This window comes from Watersipora subatra, chromosome 2 (genome assembly GCF_963576615.1).
Source record: "Watersipora subatra chromosome 2, tzWatSuba1.1, whole genome shotgun sequence".
Taxonomy (NCBI): domain Eukaryota; kingdom Metazoa; phylum Bryozoa; class Gymnolaemata; order Cheilostomatida; family Watersiporidae; genus Watersipora; species Watersipora subatra.
Window position 1 is genome coordinate 17,956,917 of NC_088709.1, and position 22,783 is coordinate 17,979,699.

A 22,783-nucleotide genomic window follows, 5' to 3' on the forward strand; every position below is an offset into this window, starting at 1 on the left:
TCACTGAGCCAGAGCTGTTTAACTTTTTCGTGACAGAATCTGCTTGTTTTGACGCAATTAATTCATGCCAAAATCTTTTTTCTGACATACACACTCGATATTTGACGTTTAAAAGATATGGTTTCTGTCATAGAGCTCTAATTTAAAGCTTTTTTGTTATCAGTTAATGATTCTCCAGAAGTATAAATGCATTCAAAAACAAGAGCCATGTTTAATATTCGTTTAGTTAAGTGAAACTGGATGCAAATGAAAAATTCTATTGCTTTCGCAGGTTTGAGATAATTTTCTATTTCAGGTTTATTTTCAAATATAGTTTTCAGCAATATTTGAGCCCTAATGTTAAAAAGTTTCACCAGCAGAAATACGTTTAGTTCGCTATTTACAATTTTTCTTTCCATCCATCCTAAACTGAAAATAACAAAATCAGAAACAGATATTATTCTGCGAATTTTGAGTGAAAAAAACTAACTGGCCCAAAATAATAACCCAATATTTTAATTCATTGTGGTAAAATTTTGAGTTGGCTCTGTTTCCTCTCTAATATGTGATTAATGTTTTCGTACAGGTACTAAGGCATTTATAAATGCTTTCCGTAGCAAAAGAGTTGGAAAAAGACAGTAAACAGTTAACATTATAGCCCCTCTTGTGGCTCTTAAGGAGTCATCTGTTCATGGGATTTTACCATGTAGCTCTTGAGGAGTCGTCTGTTCATGGGTTTATTTGTTAAATAAATAACATCCATTACATTGTCTGTTAATGTATATTACAATACATTCTAATAACTGTTCTTTCAGTGGTTTTAATCGCGTGCAGTAATTTGCTTGTGTTGTAACGTTTGCCCACAAATCCATTTCAAGGAAAAGGTACATATAGAGTCGAGTTATTTGAGTAATCTTAAAACATTGTATTCTGTATATTGCAAAACAAGTATTATCTGAGTATTTGCTATACAGGGAATGAGTTTGGCAACTGCACATACCTAAAAGTAAAAACAGGAGAGCTGTATGACGGAGATTGTGACACTAGACAACCATACATCTGCAAAGAATATCGCATGGACTTTGTCAAGCCGCCGAGGAAGTGGGAGACAGCTTGCCCTAACCAATGGCACCTGGTTGGCAACAAATGCTACTTAGTAAGTACCAACGAATGCTACTTAGTAAGTACCACCTCCGGGTTTGAGTCAGTTTTTCATCCGTTACTCAAATAATCACTTCTGCTTCACTGTTCATTAGATGAGCAATGCTTGGATATTACTCTTCAAAACGTCGTTGATGGTACACAGGAAGCACAAGGGTTATTACAATGAGCACAGTCTTAAGGCAGCACCTCGTGTGACACTCTATGCTCGAGTCACTTGAGTCAGCTGTTCTGTACCTTGATAAGTGATGTAAAATCTCAACCACACACCTGCGATTATTTCTTTTAGACTCTGTGATGTTGGCTAAAGTTATATATTTGATTAAATTGTTGTTATTTACAGGACGATACACATGAAATTTTGAATCAATAAATTGGTTTGACGATTAACAGGGTGGCTTTTTGAAAATTGATAAAATCCGTTAACTTGTATTAACCATGCTGCTGTGATTCTCTTGCTCACTTGGCAATGGTTCATGATATGTTTGAAAATGAGACATTACAAGTTGTGGTTTAAAATGCGGAATGGTGTGATAAGGCTGAGACTGTAGCCAATCACATTACATATGTCGATAAAAAGACTTATGATCTAGCCAATCTGTCACAAACCAGCGTTGTGATGCTCCCGAGTTCCTTGATTTATGTCCTCCCGTTCAGGCCCAAAAAAACTTCAGTTGTTTATGTTGACTCGCATCGCATTCATTGGTTGCCATGTGTTATTCAAACAAAGTCTAAAACTGAACTTGTTAACAGGTGCTTCCCTTTATATAGCATCTAAAAAGAAAGATCTCTATAACGTAATGAGTCATAAATTATTATGTTATTAAGCTTCCTACTATATATGCATGGTGATTATGAAAAAGCATGCTGATTGGGTAATGCAGCATTCTACTTACTATTGATTGGATAATGCAATTCTAGGCCAGTGACTAAGGAACCAACAGGATGAGGTATTGTATTATGTAGTATTTGACACAATCTCAATACTTGTGTTAATGATATGTCCAACAGTCTAACCAATCACAAGACTTGTGTCACTGCTATGATCTATAGTCTAACCAATCACAAAACTTTTGTCAATGGTGTGGCCAACAGTCGAACCAATCACAAGACTTGTGTTAATAGTATGGCCTACACTAACCAATCACAAGACGTGTTAATGGTATGCCTATTATAATAGTCTAATCAATCATAAAACCTGTGTCAATGGGGTGACCTGTTCTTTAACTAATCACAAGCCTTGTGTCAATACTATGGCTTACATTTAACCAATCAAAAGATTTGTGGTAATAGTATGTCATACGGTCTAACCAATCACAAGACTTGTATTAATGGTACGGCCTACAGTCTAATCAATCAAAATACTTGTGTCAATGGTATGGCCTGCTCTAACCAATCATAAAACTTATGTCAATGGTATGGCTTGCAGTCTAACCAATCACATGCTGTGAACTAATGCACTTCTAGGATCTTACTCTTCTACTTACTTGTTACTATACAAGTTACATGTTACTATACAACTTATCTTAGGGTTAAATATATGATTGTTTCTAGTCTGGTACAACAACACCACAACCACAATAAGTTGTACTAAAACTTTTAATAACTGAATGATCTGCTTTGCTTTACATTTTATACCATCCATAATATAGTATGAAACAATAATAGTATATAATATGAAATTTAGGCATTCCAAAGCTTCCGTCGGCCGGCAAAAAAGTCTTGGTACCAAGCAAAGGAGCACTGCGAGGCATTCGGTGGTGACCTTGCAAGTCTGCATGCTGAGTTCAGTGATGATGCCTCGTTGGAGGATATCTTCAGGTATGTAGCTGGCAGCATACATGGCAGCATTACAGCAGTGTTTCCTTGACTTTTGTTACAGTAGTGATGTATGCTTGCTTCTTAACTGGCTTTGTTTAGCTTCCTATTATTGCCATAAATCATGTGGTTTGGACCATTGAATACGAAATCTGCTAGCACATTGTTCCTATAGATTCTGGTTTTAATTCTGTTTATTATATTTAGTATGTTATGTGTGATGAAAAGAAAGAATCATTGAGGCTGACATGGCAGCAACAGACTAGATGCAGAGTTTAAAAATGCTATCATAAAAAAATGAAAATTACACTATGCATGTGAGATTTTTCACAACTGACCATCTAAAAAGCGTACGTTAGTTTTGGAAATAAGTGAAGCAATATGTAAGATGAAGATTTTAAAATTGCATTGAGTTATCTGCTCTCTCAAATAGCAGAATAGCTTCATAGCAGACTAATTGTTAATTTGTACACCCACCATGTCAAGTGTCATCAACCCCTATTTTGGTTGTTACGTTGTTTATTTAGTTATTTTTACATAAGATTTAGTGTATTAAATTTAGACTATTACATATTTTTACAAAGTGCACTTTTGTAATGTTACACATAACTGCCTGCAATGTTTGTTAATAAGTTATCATGAACTTTTGGACCATAGAATTTGGTAAACTGATTACAGTGCATTCGTATGTGAATATTTGTTACAACATTTGATGATGACTTTAACATATGAAGCTTGTCAGAGTGTATTTGCAAGGAAATCTGTTGGCAGTATGCAGCAAGTTTGATAATGTTGACAGTGTCCGACAGGTTTATGAATGTTGACAGTGTGTGACAGGTCTGCTAATGCTGACAGCGTATGGCAGATTTGTGAATGTTGAAAGTGTCTGACAGGTTTGCTGATGTAGACGATATGCACAGGTTTGCTGCTGTTTCTCATAATTTTCCATTTTAGATGCTGGGCCATTAATGTTAAACTTTCGTGATACTTTTTTGATGAGTTGATTAAATGTGACAGTTAAAATTCATAAAAATTAATGTATAGATGAATTTTTGTTCAATCAAAACATTAGCCACATTTGGGAATTCTTAAAAATCTTCTGGCCCGCCGGATCATTATTTAAACTAAGCCATTGCAGAAAATGGCAGTTTGTCTATTTTCTAGGTGGTGTTAGTCATTTTTAGGTACTTTGAAAGTGACTGTCTCTTATCTGTCACTGTTTTAGCAATCAATTTGGACAAGTACAGAAGTCAGACTACTGGATTGGCCTGAATAGACTGGACAAATCAATCGGTAAATAATATCCTTTAAATTATTGAGCATTTATTTTATCTGTAAAATTGGTTTATTATTTAAACTCCGCTAGGAAAACGAACATTGCGAAATCTGACTCATCGCGAGTTGGCTATTTGAGTTTCTCTCATGCTTGTTGTCTGCACTAACTAAAGTTATTTGTATTTCTACAAAACAGTCTCTGGTAAAGATGAGCAATGATTAATGATAAAGCATGGTTAAGTGCCAGGAAGTTTATTAAATCTAAAACACTGTTTTATTCTTCTCAAGCCACGGAGACATGATAAAGTTAGCTCTCAACTAAATGCTACTTGAATACGCAGTACTTGATATGGACGCATGATCAGTAGAAGCTGCGCCTAATTATATTCATAATGGTTTGCTATTACAGCATAAATGTATGATATACCAAGTTTCTATAAAGCGATAGGGTAGTGACACACCCCCGTATGGAGCTGCAATGCCATCATGGAAACAGCTGTGTCACCCTCATTCTGTAATGATTCAGTGTTGCTGTTTGGAAAAAAAACATCCTGCGATGCACCATCTTTGTGTCATGGAAACAGCCTTAGCAACAAGTGGTGTCACACCTGTGCATGCGCATAGGTCTTGGTATAAGTGTCAGATAAACATCACTCTACTCTAGTGCCCTATGGTAACGTGATCTGTTTGTCGGCCCGGCGTAGTACATTGACACTGGCGCACCTAGGTGTCGCTACCTGTTGTTCCATGCTAGCTGTATGGGACTTAGTAGTTATACTACTTTTAATGTACGAGTAGGAGGTAAAGAAATTAAACGGCTTCATTTCACAAAATGCGCTGCAGGTTAACGCTAAAAGATGGACTTCTACAATTTTTTTTTATCAATTTATTAGATAATATCGATATTTTTTCATCATTTGCAATTGTTTTTGATGTTTGAGGTGATCTGACTGCCAGGACTTTTAAATATTAAAATTGACAAAACCTGATCATGGTTAAGATGCTCAGAAAAAGAATACTTGCAAAATGATGTCACTAGTTATTATTATTGCTATAGTTGATATTGGCTATTGCTTTCAAGTTACGGCGTTACAGGTCTCTATTCTGTTGGTCTCTCTGCAATTATAGACGTCATAATCACACTTTCTATTGATCTGATAGTTTTAATTGCGATCAAGTTTTGTCAATTTTAATTCTGAAACATCCTGACAGTCAGATCATCTCATACATCGAAAACAATCGAAAATGATAGAAAAACACCGATACTTTCGGATATAATCTACTAAAACATAGTATAAGGTCATCCTTAACCCTATAGCTGAGGCTGCTGCAAGTTACTTTTAGCTTATGAAGTTGATACCCATATGTGAACAATGTCCTGTTATAGGCTACCAGTGGTCAGATGGAAGCAATGTTGATATGACTCCCTGGGCATATGGAGAACCAAATGACCACCAACAACTTGAATCTTGCGTGGTGGCAAGCACAGCGGCTTACGGAAAACCGGTGAAACTAACATTCAATGACAAGTACTGTCATACAGCAAATGACTACGTATGTCAGCTGCCAGCTGGTAAGTAAAAATCCGGAAGTATTTCGTTTGTAAAAGCTAGTTGTGTAATCTTTGCTATAATAAAAACAGTCTCCGTCTGCCTGCGTAGCGTGTTAGGAAAAAGATTACATCGCACGAAAGTCATCTAACACGGATATTCAGATTTTCAGGCAAGCGTGCTAATACCTTGCCACTAGACCACCTTTCTATATCTAAGAATACTTGTGCACATAGTTATTACATATGCCGATCTCTCACGGTGCGCATGATTGCAGGGTACCAGTCTTTTTTTACTAAAATAAGAGCAGTGTTCGTCCGTATGTCCGTAGCCACGGTTTAAGCTTATGAAAGAGATTACTGCATGCAGGATTTGAGCTAGCTGCCGACGGCTGAGTAGCATATTAACTTCTGCGGCAGACAGTCGCATCAGACATAGCTGAATAGTTGCGCGCATAATTATTCGCTATGCCTTATCAGCTCATTTGATGATCTCTCTCAGTACCCAAGACAGCCAGGGTGCCAGCAATAATAATAATATATTCTGTAGGTTTTTAGCTCAAGCAATATTTATTAAAACCAATTAAATTTGTTGTTTTATAGCTAAAAAATCGGATCCCATCAGAGCGGGAACATAGCAGGTGTAACATGAACATTTTACAACTTCATATAGAAAAAACTTAATCATGGTTTTGGGTTAAAACATATTTTGAATTTATCTACCTTGTCTGCGGTCTACGTATGTGATAATGCAATTAAATGCTGCCTTTGCAATGCCTCATATAAGTGAATGCATTCGAAAAATGTTTAAATATTTAAAAATGTTTTCATATCAATAGAACAAGTAAAATTATAAAATGTTACATGTGCTGTATTTTTGATAATTGAAAACTTTGATAAGAAAATTTGCAATAACTTTTTATAAAGACAAACTATTTATTTGATTTTATTGGCTAATTGTTAACCATTTTATTTTCTGTTTTATGGTTCTTGTATGGCATAATTTAAAAAACATTTCTGTTTGGAATAAAGTTGAGAACCTGCAATTGTCATAGAAAAAACAGGGACACAAATCGTGAAAGATCTTGAAATATTTGATCGAAGTAGTGTAAACATTGGGCATAATTAGTTTATTATGTTTTATTATTAGTTGAACTTGACAAAAAATTATGTTTTTTTAATGGAAAAGTCTTTGAGGTCATTATTAGGACTCTGTGTGTGTTTTACAAATGATTAGTGTGCTAGATGAAAGACCAGAGGTGAGAGCGTTCTAAATTATTTAGCTTCAAGTCCATTGCTAAAGTCATTTTAGCGAAAGTTTCATTAGTTAGAAAGTAATAACTGTTATATGTTTAGTTGGTGGAAGAAATTAGGGGATGACATGTAAACTGAGTCACTCTTCATTTGATTACCCATAATTCAATTACTACTTACTAATGTATCACAAGAAGGTGAGACCAAGAACAGATGCAAAATAAGGCAATAGCACTGTATTTTACAGGTACAATCGCGGCTACAGTCAAGCCAACCACTATACTTCCCACACCTAGCCGTATTCCTGGTGTTCAAGGTTGGTGGTTCAGTTCTTTGCAACCACACGCAGAGACCATAATTTGGTAGAAAGTCAGGCTATGCTGAACTTTGTACAAAAATGCTGTCACTCAGTTGTTTATTATAATCACTAAATGCAACTCTAAATGTATAAATCTATACACCGTTTCAAAGCTTAAAGTGTACTCCTTTTGTCTAATTAAATAAAAACTTTTTGTTCTTTGACTACAAAGAGGTACAAGCTAAACTGAGCTCTAATCCCAAAAATTATAGTAAACTTGTCGATCATCGCATTGACTTGTGCTTCAGATAATGCAGGAAACATCTGAAGACTTCGGCAACTTTGGAAAATTATCTCAAACAAGAAGCTGGCTATAAATTTTAGCTCGAACCACTCTTAAGCAATTTCAAAGTTTTTTTGCAACACAAAGATATGTGTCAAGTTTTTGTTAAATGAAAACAAGGAAGTTTAAATTTATGAAGTTTAACCGCATATTTGAGCTTCTCACAAACTCTGGATGAGAATGCTATATAGAGTTACTTACGTAGTTCTGGTGGTTTCTAGCATAGCAACTGTAAATGAAACCTGTCATATATTTTAGGAGGGCTTCCATAGTTTTGCGCAAAACTTTACACTTTAGATAAACTTATGTAGTTTGTTTAGTTAGCTGTTACCTAGCTGCGTTCTACTACTGGTTGAATATATATTTATACCTTTTCAAAATTCTGTACAGGAAAGTGCGATCCGGGATGGCTGGAGCATGCAAAGAGTTGTTACAAGTTTAAAACTGACTACATGAACTGGCACGAGGCCAAGCGAGACTGCGAGAATGAAACCGGACACCTTGTTGTTATAAAAACAAGAGAAGATAATGACTTCATTGTATCTCAGGTAAACGAATTCTGTGGAAAGAGTGAACGCGCAAAACTGTATATGCAAGATGAGAGATGCAACCATTCTTGCAGAGTTGGTATTGCTTCTGCGATGTATGATTTATGAGTTAGATGCTAGCATAATTTGCTAAAGTTGAAAATCAGCAAACAAAAAAAGGCGAAACTGTCAGCAAGCTGCCACTTTTAAGAACTGCATTATTGGAATGGAATATGTGTGTTTACAGAGATATGGACTGATTCCTTAAAGGTCGACTTGCTACAAAATTCACATTACATGCAGCTATTTGGTATCAAACACTATTTTGACGAGTGAGGTTGCATGAAAGGGTAAACAGAAGCCATCTTGTTCATCTACATCCCATTTGAGCCGTTTTTGAAAGAGATTCTGATCTACGGCGGTTTCGTGATGGCGGCAATTAACTGTTCGTTGTTTAGCTTTTAGGAGCTTGTAATCACATTTCCACATATTTTGCACCTGCATCACAGCAGAGTAAGACATGGTGAACCTTTGGATACCAAATAACTGTAATGTGAATTTTGTTGCAGGTCAACCTTTAAGGTTATTAGAGGTCAGACACAAGATTAGAACAGCTACAGCGGCTGATAAACTCTAATCCTCTTATTTACTAACTCTGTCCTTGTTACTTACATTAGCTATACTAACTACATGTCATGTTCACCTTACCTTTACTAGGTTTCACCTTGTTACTTACATTAGCTATACTAACTACATGTCATGTTCACCTTACTAGGTTTCACCTTGTTACTTACATTAGCTATACTAACTACATGTCATGTTCACCTTACCTTTACTAGGTTTCACCTTGTTATTTACATTAGCTATACTAACTACATGTCATGTTCACCTTACCTTTACTAGGTTTCACCTTGTTACTTACATTAGCTATACTAACTACATGTCATGTTCACCTTACCTTTACTAGGTTTCACCTTGTTACTTACATTAGCTCACTAACTACATGTCATGTTCCCTTTACCTTTACTAGCTTTTACCTTGTTACTTACATTAGCTATACTAACTACATGTCATGTTCACCTTACCTTTATTAGGTTTCACCTTGTTACTTACATTAGCAAGTTTTAGAGACTGTAAATTTGAGGCTACAATAACTACTTGCAATTAACTATTTACCTATGTTCCTACAGATTACACAGAGTAGTACCGAGCATTGGGCCATTGGACTCACAGAGTTTGGCGGAGAGAAGTGGGGGTGAGTAAAAGCCTTCCATACACTGCTGATCAGTAGTTTGTAAGTAGCCATTCTTATTAGACTTAATGACAAGGGATTCGTTGCTCTGATTTGTAGATGGCTCGATGGCTCAGATCTAGACTTCGCTCCTTGGCATATAGGAGAACCATCTGACCACGGTGGTTCAGAAGGATGCGCTGAGATCTATCAAAATAGTGGTAAATATCTAGCTAGTAAATCTACTCCTTACTTCTTTTGACAGATGGGTGAATAGCGCACCATATTATTTTGCTCTCTGGGATGAAGGAGAGCCTTCTGGAACAAATGAGGCTGAAATGTGTGCGCAGATAAATATTCAAAGAGGTAGTTTGAAAATTTTTGATAGAAAGTTCATTTTTCATTCCATAATCATTTCTTCATGGGTGTATACAGGTTCTGGAATTTTTCTAACTAATTATACTGCACAATAAATTTTGTGTGTTGCAAATATTACCACCAATACTTTAGGGTTTTGGAATGATTACAACTGTGGTCTACCAACGCGAGGGCACATCTGCCAAAGGCCTCTGAATGGTATTACTCTTCCTCCTACCACGACCGCTAGCACCATGGTTGGAGACTGCCAGAAAAACTTTCATTTATATGGTTGGTCAAGTCTTTTCTTTAGTGCGCAATCATGTTTTATCAATACTTTAATAACAGTTGCAGAGAGTTAGTAGTCAGTCATATACCATTTAATAGTGATATATTTATTTTTTCTTTGGCAATCTGTGTATAATAACAAGTTATATATATATATATATATAAACCCAATTTTTTTGTGGTTTGTTGGTCTGTCATATCTCTAGATATAGCGATAAAATATGCCCACTTGCAGCCCTTGCTAGCATTAGGAATAAAAAACTGCTTCGCATTGGAATTGCACTCGGAATCATCGCTATTGCAAAAAGGCACGCTAACCACTAAGCCACACAACCACCTTGCCATACTATGAAATAATTGTGGACATAATTATTACACCTGCCAATATTTAATGGCGCACGGGACCACCGGTGCACTAGAAGAAAGATTTATGCTTAGACTTTTCTAAAATATTATAAATATAGGAATATATAGCATAAAATATAGAAATAAGCAAACACCTTCATTTAAAAGGTAGAATGGTAAATGTTGTATATGTTGACTAAAAATAAACTTTTTGAGTAATAACATTTTTGATTGTTTTTGCAGCGCCGAACAGTCACTTAGTAGTACATTGAACCCTCGCCATATAATTTTAATTCAATTTATTTTAATTAATACAATTTTAGTGATGACATTGTAAGACAAAAATGTCATATAAAGAGGTATAGAAACCCATAATAATTATCTAATGCAAACACCCCGGGAAAATGTCATCAAAATGTTATATACACACTTTACGTATTAAAAATAATAACAAAATAGTATGCTAACCTTAGTAACTATAGTTACCTATAGTAACTTTAGTGTATTTAGTGTATTTATTGGTTATGATCTGCATTAAAATGTAACATTACACTGTACTATGTGCAGAATGTACCGTACTTTGAGACAAATGTAGAACATAAACATTGGATTTAACTTCAATGAATTTAACTTACTAGACACATACTTGAAGCTAAGTTTTAGTATGTATTTTATTAAACTAAAATTCAACTTTGTCATTGGTTTAAATTTTATCACTGATCTGTTTCCAGTTTCGTTCTTACTATAACTTATAACGAATAAAGCTGAACTGAGAGAGAGCAAGCATCGTATCTCTTTCAAATGTTGTGAGAGAGAGTTTGGTGACTAGCCTATCGGCATTTTCTAGTACCGACCACCACATTTTAATTTCGAGATGAATTTTTGTTGATCTCGAATGGCGAGTATGAAAACAAAAACCGTGTTCCACATCGTGAGGCAAAAATATTGTATAGCAGGGACATCGTAGTCCGAGGCGAGGGCACACTGTACGATATTTATGGTTTCATAAATTTGCTAGCAACGTAGTCACAACTAAGTGGGCATAACCTTGTTATATCTTCAATAATCTGGTAAGGATATAGTATATTCACAGCGATGTACAGTATGTATAGTTGATCATATCACTGTTTGTGGACACAAGAGCACGTGTAGCACAACTTTTAGCATGTGTCTTAATTATACTTTATACAGACTACAAATGCTTCGGGATGTTTGGACAGGATGCCCCCTTGGCATGGCAGCAAGCTCAGGCGAAATGTAGAACTTACGGCAAAGGATATGATTTAGCCTCAGTTGTTAATGCGAGGCAACAAGGTGAGGAGTGCCCATGGCTTTGTTTGAATTTTACAACAATTTTGAAAAACTTAGTCTGTTCTCATCACATTGTACAAAAATTTTGCAGTTAGCATTTAGTTTTACTAATATTTATAATATTTATTAATTAATTAAATATTTATTAATTGTTATGTCAGTGTCTTACAGGAAATAAGTTTTTTGCAATACAGATATTTTTATTGAGAACTATAGTTTTAGGATGATAGCGGTCATACAGCCAATTATCTTCGGTCACATCGACTATGAATTCCTGTGTCATTTGTTAAGCTATTAATAGTAATTTATGTGTAGTACGTATGCAATGGAATTTATTATGAGAATATACGAAGAAGTAACTTTTCATCATAGGGGTTTTGATGGTCATATATGCCAGCAACATTTAAAAATGTAGTTTACTTTAAATGCAGATCATGAGGCATTTTATAATTTCCAGTAATACAGTACTTTTTATTTTGTGTTGTACTATAGCATACCGTAAGTCTTTTAACATTTTGAATGCATATGTAGAGCCGACAGCGTGTTTCTGCTATGTAGAGCTGACAGCGTGTTACTGCTATGTAGAGCCGACAGCGTGTTACTGCTAAGTAGAGCTGACAGCGTGTTACTGCTATGTAGAGCCGACAGCGTGTTACTGCTAAGTAGAGCCGACAGCGTGTTACTGCTATGTAGAGCCGACAGCGTGTTACTGCTATGTAGAGCCGACAGCGTGTTACTGCTATGTAGAGTCGACAGCGTGTTACTGCTATGTAGAGCCGACAGCGTGTTACTGCTATGTAGAGCTGACAGCGTGTTACTGCTATGTAGAGCTGACAGCGTGTTACTGCTATATAGTGGCTGAACACACTTGTCTTATTTGACAGCTCTGGTTGGGCTAGTCACCTATAAGAGCAACCTACCAGTCTGGATTGGCCTGAGCGATCTGACAGGCTTTGGCAGGTTTACCTGGTCTAACAATGAACCAAAAGGGAGCAGCAATTGGGGTCCAGGCCAGCCTATCACCTCATATAACTACAAGGTAAAGGGCTGACATAGTCTCACTGCTTTTAGTTTAGTCATTGGCACCACTCTGCAGCCGTTTGTCTTTCGAACTAGGTAATGACTTTTATAATTATTTACCATCGTGTCTGTTTCGTTTGCACCAGTGATGATTGCACATGTTATAAACAGCTCTGTCACATGCTTGATTGATGTTGCTTACATAAGTGTGTTTTTTTATACAGAATGGAAGATGTGTGCAGCTAGAGACAGATGTTAAGAAGAAACTTGGTCTATGGAAGACTGCGGAGTGTACAGAAAAACTCCCCTACCTTTGTTCTGGTCCTCCTGGTCAGTTTATACCTAGTGCCTTTCATTTTACCTGTGGCAGATATAGCAATCATTCTGTGAAGGACTACCATTGTTTGTGTTTCCATAGCAACTGGAGGTATTAGGTTTAGTGAGTGGTTTGTAGCAGCTTCTAGCGCTCTGACAGTATTTCCAGAAATTCTTGTTAGGAAAGTAGCCTCGCTTGAGCCTGTGGGCTATTTGTTTATGTATATTTGCCTTAAATCGCTGTTTTATTGGGTTAGATTGAACCTCGTCATTTTGGACATCAGCTATAAGATATAATATAGTGTCTATTACACTATTTGATACTAAGGATACACATGTATTTAAGTAAGGTTTGATGAGTACAATGAGTTTGAAAGTACAATGATAATAAGCTCATTCATGCTAGCAGTTGGGCTACTAACTACTGTAGGCACAGCTGCTATTACTAAATCACTGAAATGACCAATTCTACATTGCATATATGAGAGCTATACCATAATATACAGGGGCGGATCTAGGAAAAAAATGGGTGGTGCAAAATTTGTGTAATATATCTAGGGTGGGCAGGGGTAGGGTTAGGGCACCCCATGCGCCTGGCCCCGCGCTAGCAGAACTTTTTGAAATTTAGGCATCTTAGAATGAATGAGAGGTGTGTTTGAGCCCAAAAAAGTGTAATCATTTGTTTGCAGCAAAGAACAAGTTTAGAGGTAAAAATTGACATTAAATATGATTAATTAAATCGGTGTTTTATAATGTTTATTATACTATGTATATCAAGATTACATGTAAACAGAAAGTTAACAAAAATTGTGCAATAAAATGAAATCAAGTTTCCAAACGCATAAGCAATGCAAACATCTATTATGTACATGTACATCTATTAATAGCTATAAACTGATACAAATGCAGGAGAATTACTGAATAATGTTTAGGTGACTAGACAAACTGTCTGCAAAACTACGAAACAGCAAAGAGAAGAAACAAAATCTATCACCACAAGGACATCTCTATTGTCATTCTTTTTGGAATTGTTGTTTTGTTGTTGAAAGAAATGATCTAAAGTTCGTTTTTGGCCTTTCTTCTAAGACATTTTGCTTTTAAAATTGCTTGTAGTACTTTTTTTTCCAAAAGGTTATGGCTCAATTGGGGATGTCTATTGGGACCACCTTCATTTGTTTATAAGCTAAACAAATTCAGGCCAAGGTTACTAAAACTTGATCGTTATAACGAGCCCTACTAGGCCGTTTTTGTTCATTTTTTCCCAAAGCAAGTTCTCAGTGGAATGAAATGTAATTCACTCATTTCTTGATGGATTTTAAATCTTTTTTTGTATTTTTTTGCCTTATTTAGGGTGGTGCATTTGCACCATACGCACCACAGTAAATCTGCCCCTGATATATGAGGTCTATGTAGTAATTTATGAGAGTTATACAATAATATATGAGAGCTATATAGTAATATATGAGACCTATATAGTAATGTATGAGAGCTATACCATTATAAAACATTTTAAGTTTTTGATAAAACTTGTTGTTCAAAGAGACAGGGATTGTTTTCTCCTGTAATAAATATCAGTAAAACTGTCTACCTAAAATGCCTATGAATTTGGTTGCGTGTACTGGCTGGGCATTAGCTAAAACAAGTAATTCATTTTTGCTTGCCATCCATAAATGGCTTTATAAATCTAAGACATAGCTACTATATATAAACAGTGCTATATGACGATTGATAGGCAGTCCTAGTCATTCTTACCCTTTTTCTCAGACTTGCAATCCTATATTCAAATTTTGGCAACAATTGAAGCCCAGTTTAGACAATGGCTGCCTTTATGCTTTAATTTAGTTTTAATATTTGGTTTCTACATGTATACATACATCTATTGTGAGTTTATAATCACCTTTAGATCCATCACTACCGGCTGCTCCCACAAAACCATCTGCTGTCTGCCACCCTGGATATAGGGAATTTAATGGTCAGTGCTACAAGATTTTCACTTCTCCTCTAAACTTTGAGGCAGCCTCACGGAGCTGTTACAGGTGAGTTGTCTTTTCTTGCTCGCATCTGCTTGACTGGTAGCTCTTATCATTAGCTCAGCTAGTTGGGATTCATTGCTAGCAAAATACTCAGCATGCTGAGTTTAAAAGTTGAGGTTATTTTTTAAGTGTACAGCTTTATTGGAAGTGTTGTTATGATTACACCTGAGATATGGTAAATAACTGAAAGTAAATAAAATAACAGTTCTAATATCAATATGGAGTTGAGTATATGAATAAAGAAATACGTGAATGCCTTTACATAAGAAAGAGGTCCTCTTGTAAGAAGCATGATAAGTCATTTTATTGGTTTAATTAAAACTTTGGCAGCATTTACAAAAAGAGATCTCTGCCTGATTGGTAAGTTTACAAACATCATACATATGGGTAGAACTTGTAACCAAACATTGAATTTAACAATCTGATAAAAGAGTAGCTCACAGATCACACATATGATGATCTTTGTCCAGTTTTTCATGCATAGATCACGTGTTGTGTAGTAAAAATGTGAAAAAATTGAGAAGAATTGTTAGAAAAGGCTCTTAAAATGGTTGAGTCATATATTATCGTATATCTACTACTTATTTGTTAGATACTATCAGTCAAAGTCATGTATATCCTTGCATATAAGCTGTGTTTAAACGTAAAAAAGTTAACAAACTAAGGGGTCAGTTTCTGCGGGCATAAGTCTGATCACACCTAAACTAAACCATAACTCTGATCACACCTAATCTAAACCATAACTCTGATCACACCTAATCTAAACCATAACTCTGATCACACCTAAACTAAACCATAACTCTAATCACACCTAAACTAAACCATAACTCTAATCACACCTAAACTAAACCATAACTCTGATCACACCTAATCTAAACCATAACTCTGATCACACCTAAACTAAACCATAACTCTAATCACACCTAAACTAAACCATAACTCTAATCACACCTAAACTAAACCATAACTCTGATCACACCTAAACTAAACCATAACTCTGATCACACCTAAACTAAACCATAACTCTGATCACACCTAAACTAAACCATAACTCTGATCACACCTAAACTAAACCATAACTCTAATCACACCTAAACTAAACCATAACTCTAATCACACCTAAACCAAACCATAACTCTGATCACACCTAAACTAAACCATAACTCTGATCACACCTAATCTAAACCATAACTCTGATCACACCTAAACTAAACCATAACTCTGATTACACCTAAACTAAACCATAACTCTAATCACACCTAAACTAAACCATAACTCTAATCACACCTAAACTAAACCATAACTCTAATCACACCTAAACCAAACCATAACTCTGATCACACCTAAACTAAACCATAACTCTGATCACACCTAAACTAAACCATAACACTGATCACACCTAAACTAAACCATAACTCTGATCACACCTAAACTAAACCATAACTCTGATCACACCTAAACTAAACCATAACTCTGATCACACCTAAACTAAACCATAACTCTAATCACACCTAAACTAAACCATAACTCTGATCACACCTAAACTAAACCATAACTCTGATCACACCTAAACTAAACCATAACTCTGATCACACCTAAACTAAACCATAACTCTGATCACACCTAAACTAAACCATAACTCTGATCACACCTAAACTAAATCATAACTCTAATCACACCTAAACTAAACCATAACTCTGATCACACCTAAACTAAACCATAACTCTAATCACACCTAAACTAAACCATAACTCTGATTACACCTAAACTAAACCATAACTCTAATCACACCTAAACTAAACCATAACTCTAATCACACCTAAACTAAACCATAACTCTGATCACACCTAGACTAAACCATAACTCTAATCACACCTAAACTAAACCATAACTCTGATCACACCTAAACTAAACCATAACTCTGATCACACCTAATCTAAACCATAACTCTGATCACACCTAAACCAAACCATAACTCTGATTACACCTAAACTAAACCATAACTCTGATCACACCTAAACTAAACCATAACTCTGATTACACCTAAACTAAACCATAACTCTGATCACACCTAATCTAAACCATAACTCTGATCACACCTAAACTAAACCATAACTCTGATCACACCTAAACTAAACCATAACTCTGATCACACCTAAACTAAACCATAACTCTGATTACACCTAAACTAAACCATAACTCTGATCACACCTAAACTAAACCATAACTCTGATCACACCTAAACTAAACCATAACTCTGATCACACCTAAACTAAACCATAACTCTGATCACACCTAAACTAAACCATAACTCTGATTACACCTAAACTAAACCATAACTCTGATCACACCTAAACTAAACCATAACTCTGATTACACCTAAACTAAACCATAACTCTGATCACACCTAAACTAAACCATAACTCTGATCACACCTAAACTAAACCATAACTCTGATCACACCTAAACTAAACCATAACTCTGATCACACCTAAACTAAACCATAACTCTGATCACACCTAAACTAAACCATAACTCTGATCACACCTAAACTAAACCATAACTCTGATCACACCTAAACTAAACCATAACTCTGATTACACCTAAACTAAACCATAACTCTGATCACACCTAAACTAAACCATAACTCTGATCACACCTAGACTAAACGTTAACTCTAATCACACCTAAACTAAACCATAACTCTGGTCACACCTAATCTAAACCATAACTCTGATCCCACTTTAATGAAATAATATGTATGCCAACTTAATTATAACAACTACAGCTCAAATCATAGTAAGTATGCCGGTGGTAGCTTGTTACAGTTTGCATTATACTATACTGATGGCTTGAATACAAGCTGCGTGCGCAGGCTCCTTGAAATAAAGTGATGAAAGTTTCATCACTGAAAGTTTCATCAACAAAAGCCGGACAGAAAAAAGTCAAAACGTGTAGGTTTCATCATGAAACCTACACTTTTTGAATTTTTTCTGTCCAGTTTTTGTTTTCGTTCTAAAAGTGTGCGTGCGCACATGCACACGCACACGCACACGCACACGCACACACACACACACGCGTTGATAACAGGATGCTATGACAGCTATAGCAGTTTTTGATGGGCTGGTTATACGCCTGATCGCTTGAGATTTATGCTCGTCGCATACACCTTTGCATGCAGTCTAATTGCATTAATAGTACTTCTAGTACAGTTGCAAAATCCTTTTAGTGTTATTAATAAAAGTAAAGCATAACAATAAAGGGTATCTTTTTCATTAATCTTCTTCTGTAACCTTTGACTATGATAGGTGCCTACTGTTTAGTACGATTTGTAGGGTTGGATTTGTAGGTGAATTTTTATAAATTTGCTGTGTTAAGGCTGTTTTTTTGAGTCGGCTTATATATGAGGGTATTTAACCTATTCATGAGATAATTAAAACAAAAGTACCGTATATCCTTGTATATAAGCCGATTATATGCAGGGATTTATGGTAAGCATTTTTGCAGGTCTGATAATCTTCAGTTTAGCTCTGAAATTTCGCTTTGAGATTCAGTGTGGCACTTTCCATTGTGACACTTTCCGTTGTGGCACTTTTCATTGTGACACTCTCCGTTATGTCATTTTTCAATATGACACTTTCCATTTGTGACTCTCTCATCGGGATTCATAAGATTATGCCCTATTTTTCTTATCTTTAGAGATGGAATGGGTCAGCTTACTTCTGTGCTAGATGCCGGGGAGCAGTCCTTCCTGGAAGTCTTTCTGACTCTGTCAGACCTCAAGCTTCCTGATGTCTGGATTGGAATGAAGCGAGTTGAATACAAAGTCGATGTTAGTATTGCAACTTTCAGCGTACTGTCTGCTATTCTTAGATCCAGCTAACGAGAGTATGTCTTTGTGACTGCTCTACTCGTGTATACAAGTCAACTTAGACATGTAATCTGTTATATTCTAATAGAGTAGCCTTCCTCTTCTAAAATTACTTAAGCTCATATTTTCATACATGATTTGATCTTACAGATTTTTTTATTACGAGTTTAGTTAATATTGTATAGAAAGACGGAACGACTCCTTCACCGGGCAGCACACCAATCTCAATCAACTACACAGTTGTGGTCTATATACAGTCAAACATGGATAACTCGAACTTCACGGGACCGAGCGAAAGTGTTCGAGTTATCAGAGCGTTCAAGTTATCAGAGCACTGTCACAAGTCCATATATTTATTTATTTATTAGTAGATACATGCACATATACAAACTATAATAGAAATCAAAAGCATAAATGGCTTGTTTCAAATTAAATGCTTCTAATGTAAAGGTTAAAACTTTTTTATCAAAAAGTATAGGAGATTTTTCTATCACTTGAGATTGTTTTGTTGTTTGAGGTGATGTTATTGCCAGGACGTTTTTTAGATTAAAATTGGCAAAACTTGATCGTTGTTGAAATGCTCAGAAGAAAAGACATCTTTTTCTTTTGATCGTTTTAACCGAGATCAATTTTGCCGATTTTTCTTGAAGTTTATGCGAAGGTCACCTCACTTTTCCATGCTTCTGAAAGGCGATCGCTAAGCGGATGTTTGGTAAAAGTCAAAATTCACCAAACCTTTAGAAAAGTCGTTGACAAAAATATTTTGCCGATGGTGGCAATAACGACGCCTATGATTCACGAAAAGTTGAGGGTTACCTCTATGACTTGGAATAAAGTGATTTTCTAAAGCGATAACAACCGTCTCGGTAGCCGTTGGGCAAAAAACTGTTCGAGTTAACAGAGTTGAGGTCGAGTTATCTATAGCAATTTATCATTACGTGGGAACGGACCAAAGAAACCGTTTGAGTTAACCATGTATTCGAGCTATCCGTGGGCGAGTTATCCATGTTTGACTGTATATACTAGATCAGGGTCAGGAACCTTTTTGACTGAGAGAGCCAAAAACCAACATGTTTCAAATTTTAATTCTACATGTAGTAGAGCCATATGTATATTATAAATCTCAAAAACATGAAACTGAAAAAGAAGAACAACAAATTTAGTATGTTTGAGCAATTTTTAAGTACAAGAATACTAGATTTACTTTGAACAACAATGTTCAAATAACAGTTTTTAACCATCTTTGAAGGGTTTACCTTTTGATCTAAAAATGACTTATGTGGTTTCTGTACGGCCTGCGCAAAGCAGAGTACAGAAAGCACTAGAAACTCCTTGCTGTGCACGCCACATCAAAAGGTTGCAAATGAAAATATATTTCTATTATATGGACATTATTTTTTATTTTTTTTATTGTTACTGTAATTTCAGCATTATTTGTATTATTATGTTAATTAAATTAACAGGCAAATTACGGATTATTTTTTCACTGGTTTATCAAAGAGCCAGATGCAATCATCAAAAGAGCCACATATGGTTCGCGAGCCATAGGTTCCCTACCCTGGTACTAGTACTAGATGAATGCCCGCTATTGCCCGGATAATAAAAAATTCTTTGCGCAAAAAAATCTATTTTTATGAGCAGTTGGAATAAATTGAGAAAAAAATACTGTAGAGATGTTTAAATTTGAAATAATTTGCAAGTAATGGCTAGATAAAGTAGGATTTGTTACAGTGTTACAATGAAAAGTAAATTGATACTGATACAATTAAAATGAAATGATAAACAAAATAAAAATCATGAAAATGTTGAATTACTGATAACAAAGCATGCATATAAGGGTAAGTAAAAAAGGGTTATTGTTGCTGCAGAAGCTATCCATCAAAGTTTAAGGCATACAAGAATAATGATCCCTATTGATACCTCTTGATAGTTGATACTGACACAAACGTAAAAATGAGATATTAAAATTAAATACATCAGCAAAGCGTACGAGGGTACTTTGTATGGCTGAACCGAGAGAGACTGTAGAGGCAATCCTACTCGAGAATGTCCATGCAAAAATTTTTCAGTTTTACAATTTTTAACGATTACCCTTTGCAATTTTGAAATGGCTTTTTAAAAAAATTTCAAAAAAGAAAATACGTAAAAAGTAATAAGTAATATTAATTTACGGTAAAATGTATATATCTAGCTTTAATCGTGATAAGGATACCGTAGATGAGCTAAGTAAGATAACACCGCTTAGCCTTGTTGTAAGGTGTGCGTGTTTGTGTACTTGCAATTGCAATCGTAGCGAGTTCAATTCCAATGTGATGAAGATTTTTCATTGCTAGACTTTAATGGCTGTAGCTGGACACAGCGATGACAGACAAACAAAAGACTAACAAAAGACAAACAATGAGATTTATATATAAATACAAGATATATGATATATATATCTTGATATATATAATCTCAATATATATATCAAGATATATATATATTGAGATTATATATATATTATATATATATCAAATCTCTTGATATATATATATATATATAAAATTTATTCATGTAAAACCTTAGATAAAAAACAACTTCATTACTATTAGTTTCATGTCTGTTACGCAGACAATCATCAGATAAAATTGTTTTGGTCCAACTGAGTTATATATGTAAGAGAGGTGTAATTACTATTACGACTGATAGCTATGTAATTGCATTTCGTAGTGTGTATTTAGTAGAATGTCGGCATGTGGAAGCTAGCTCGTTACGCTTGTTGAGTGAGCTCATTTCTGGTTTTGTGAGGATGATGTACTTTTCTGATATGCGCAGGTTACAACGCTTGGTGGCTGGGTCGTATGGCCTTTGCGTGTTGAACGATTTTCCATTTAATTGTATACGGTGTGTTCAGGCCTTTTAGCTGCCAGATGTAGTTACTAAGCTCTGTGGCAGATTGCTTGTCCTGGTGCCTGAAAGATGATATGTGGCCGCTGAGTCGTGTCTTAAAGGTATTTTCTGTGAGGCCAATATAACTTTCTGTAGGTTTGCTACCGTCGTCTGCGGTGACTACAGCTTGGTAAATGAGCGACTTGCTAAGACAGTTTCCTTCGAGAGGGCATTCATTTGGTGCGCGACAGTTGCATGTTTTGTTGTTTGCTGGGTGCGTTGAGGCGTTGTTCAAGAGCTTCTTATTGTGATTGTTGATGGTTTGTTTGATGTTAGGCATGCAGCTGTAGCCAATCTTTGTGTTGTTTCTATTAAATAGCTTTCTTAGAGGGTGATTGCTCGGAAAAGATTTATTTAATATTTTGATGAATGTCTGGCCGATGTTATTTGCCACGTTTCTGCTATATGGTGGGTTGAACCATGTGATTTTTCTTCGTCGCCTGTGTTGTTTAGTTGGTGTAGTGGTCTCATGGGGTGCGAATTTCAGCTGGTGTGTATATCCGCTTGCTGTCAATGCCTGCTGGTACGGTGGTGCTGCTCGGTTGAACTCATTAGCATCAGATGAGATTGCTGATAGTCGGTGGTTGATTGCTTGAGGTAGCTGCTTTATAATGCAGGGTGGGTGGTTGGATTGAGTGTGGATGTATGACGGGATGTTATTGGGTTTGTTGTACGGTGAGTATTTCCCAGTTGTTAGGTCGAAGGTGACGTCTAGGAAGTGTGTCACTTTTTTGTTGGTTTCGGCTGTGATGTTTAGTCCGTGCTTCTTGAATATAAGGCAGAGGTCTTTTTTTTATTTTTCCGGCTTGGCGGGGTGTAGATCCTGTTACTGCTAAACTGTCATCTCTATACAGTCCTAGTTTGATGCTGTGCTTCTTAC

The 22,783-nt window shown here is 35.8% G+C and overlaps 1 protein-coding gene across 1 annotated transcript in view; it reads left to right on the forward strand.

Moving 5' to 3' along the window:
• LOC137388012 (macrophage mannose receptor 1-like) overlaps positions 1-22,783 on the forward strand; it is a 53,077-nt gene that overhangs the window by 23,248 nt on the left and 7,046 nt on the right. Inside the window, exons 25-38 of the mRNA XM_068074532.1 lie at positions 954-1,135; positions 2,828-2,961; positions 4,184-4,251; positions 5,621-5,806; positions 7,284-7,352; positions 8,068-8,225; positions 9,395-9,459; positions 9,556-9,656; positions 9,946-10,083; positions 11,617-11,739; positions 12,621-12,775; positions 12,981-13,086; positions 14,975-15,107; positions 18,804-18,936. Of these exons, the coding sequence (XP_067930633.1) occupies positions 954-1,135; positions 2,828-2,961; positions 4,184-4,251; positions 5,621-5,806; positions 7,284-7,352; positions 8,068-8,225; positions 9,395-9,459; positions 9,556-9,656; positions 9,946-10,083; positions 11,617-11,739; positions 12,621-12,775; positions 12,981-13,086; positions 14,975-15,107; positions 18,804-18,936 (1,751 nt within the window). The remainder of the gene's footprint in view (positions 1-953; positions 1,136-2,827; positions 2,962-4,183; positions 4,252-5,620; positions 5,807-7,283; positions 7,353-8,067; positions 8,226-9,394; positions 9,460-9,555; positions 9,657-9,945; positions 10,084-11,616; positions 11,740-12,620; positions 12,776-12,980; positions 13,087-14,974; positions 15,108-18,803; positions 18,937-22,783) is intronic.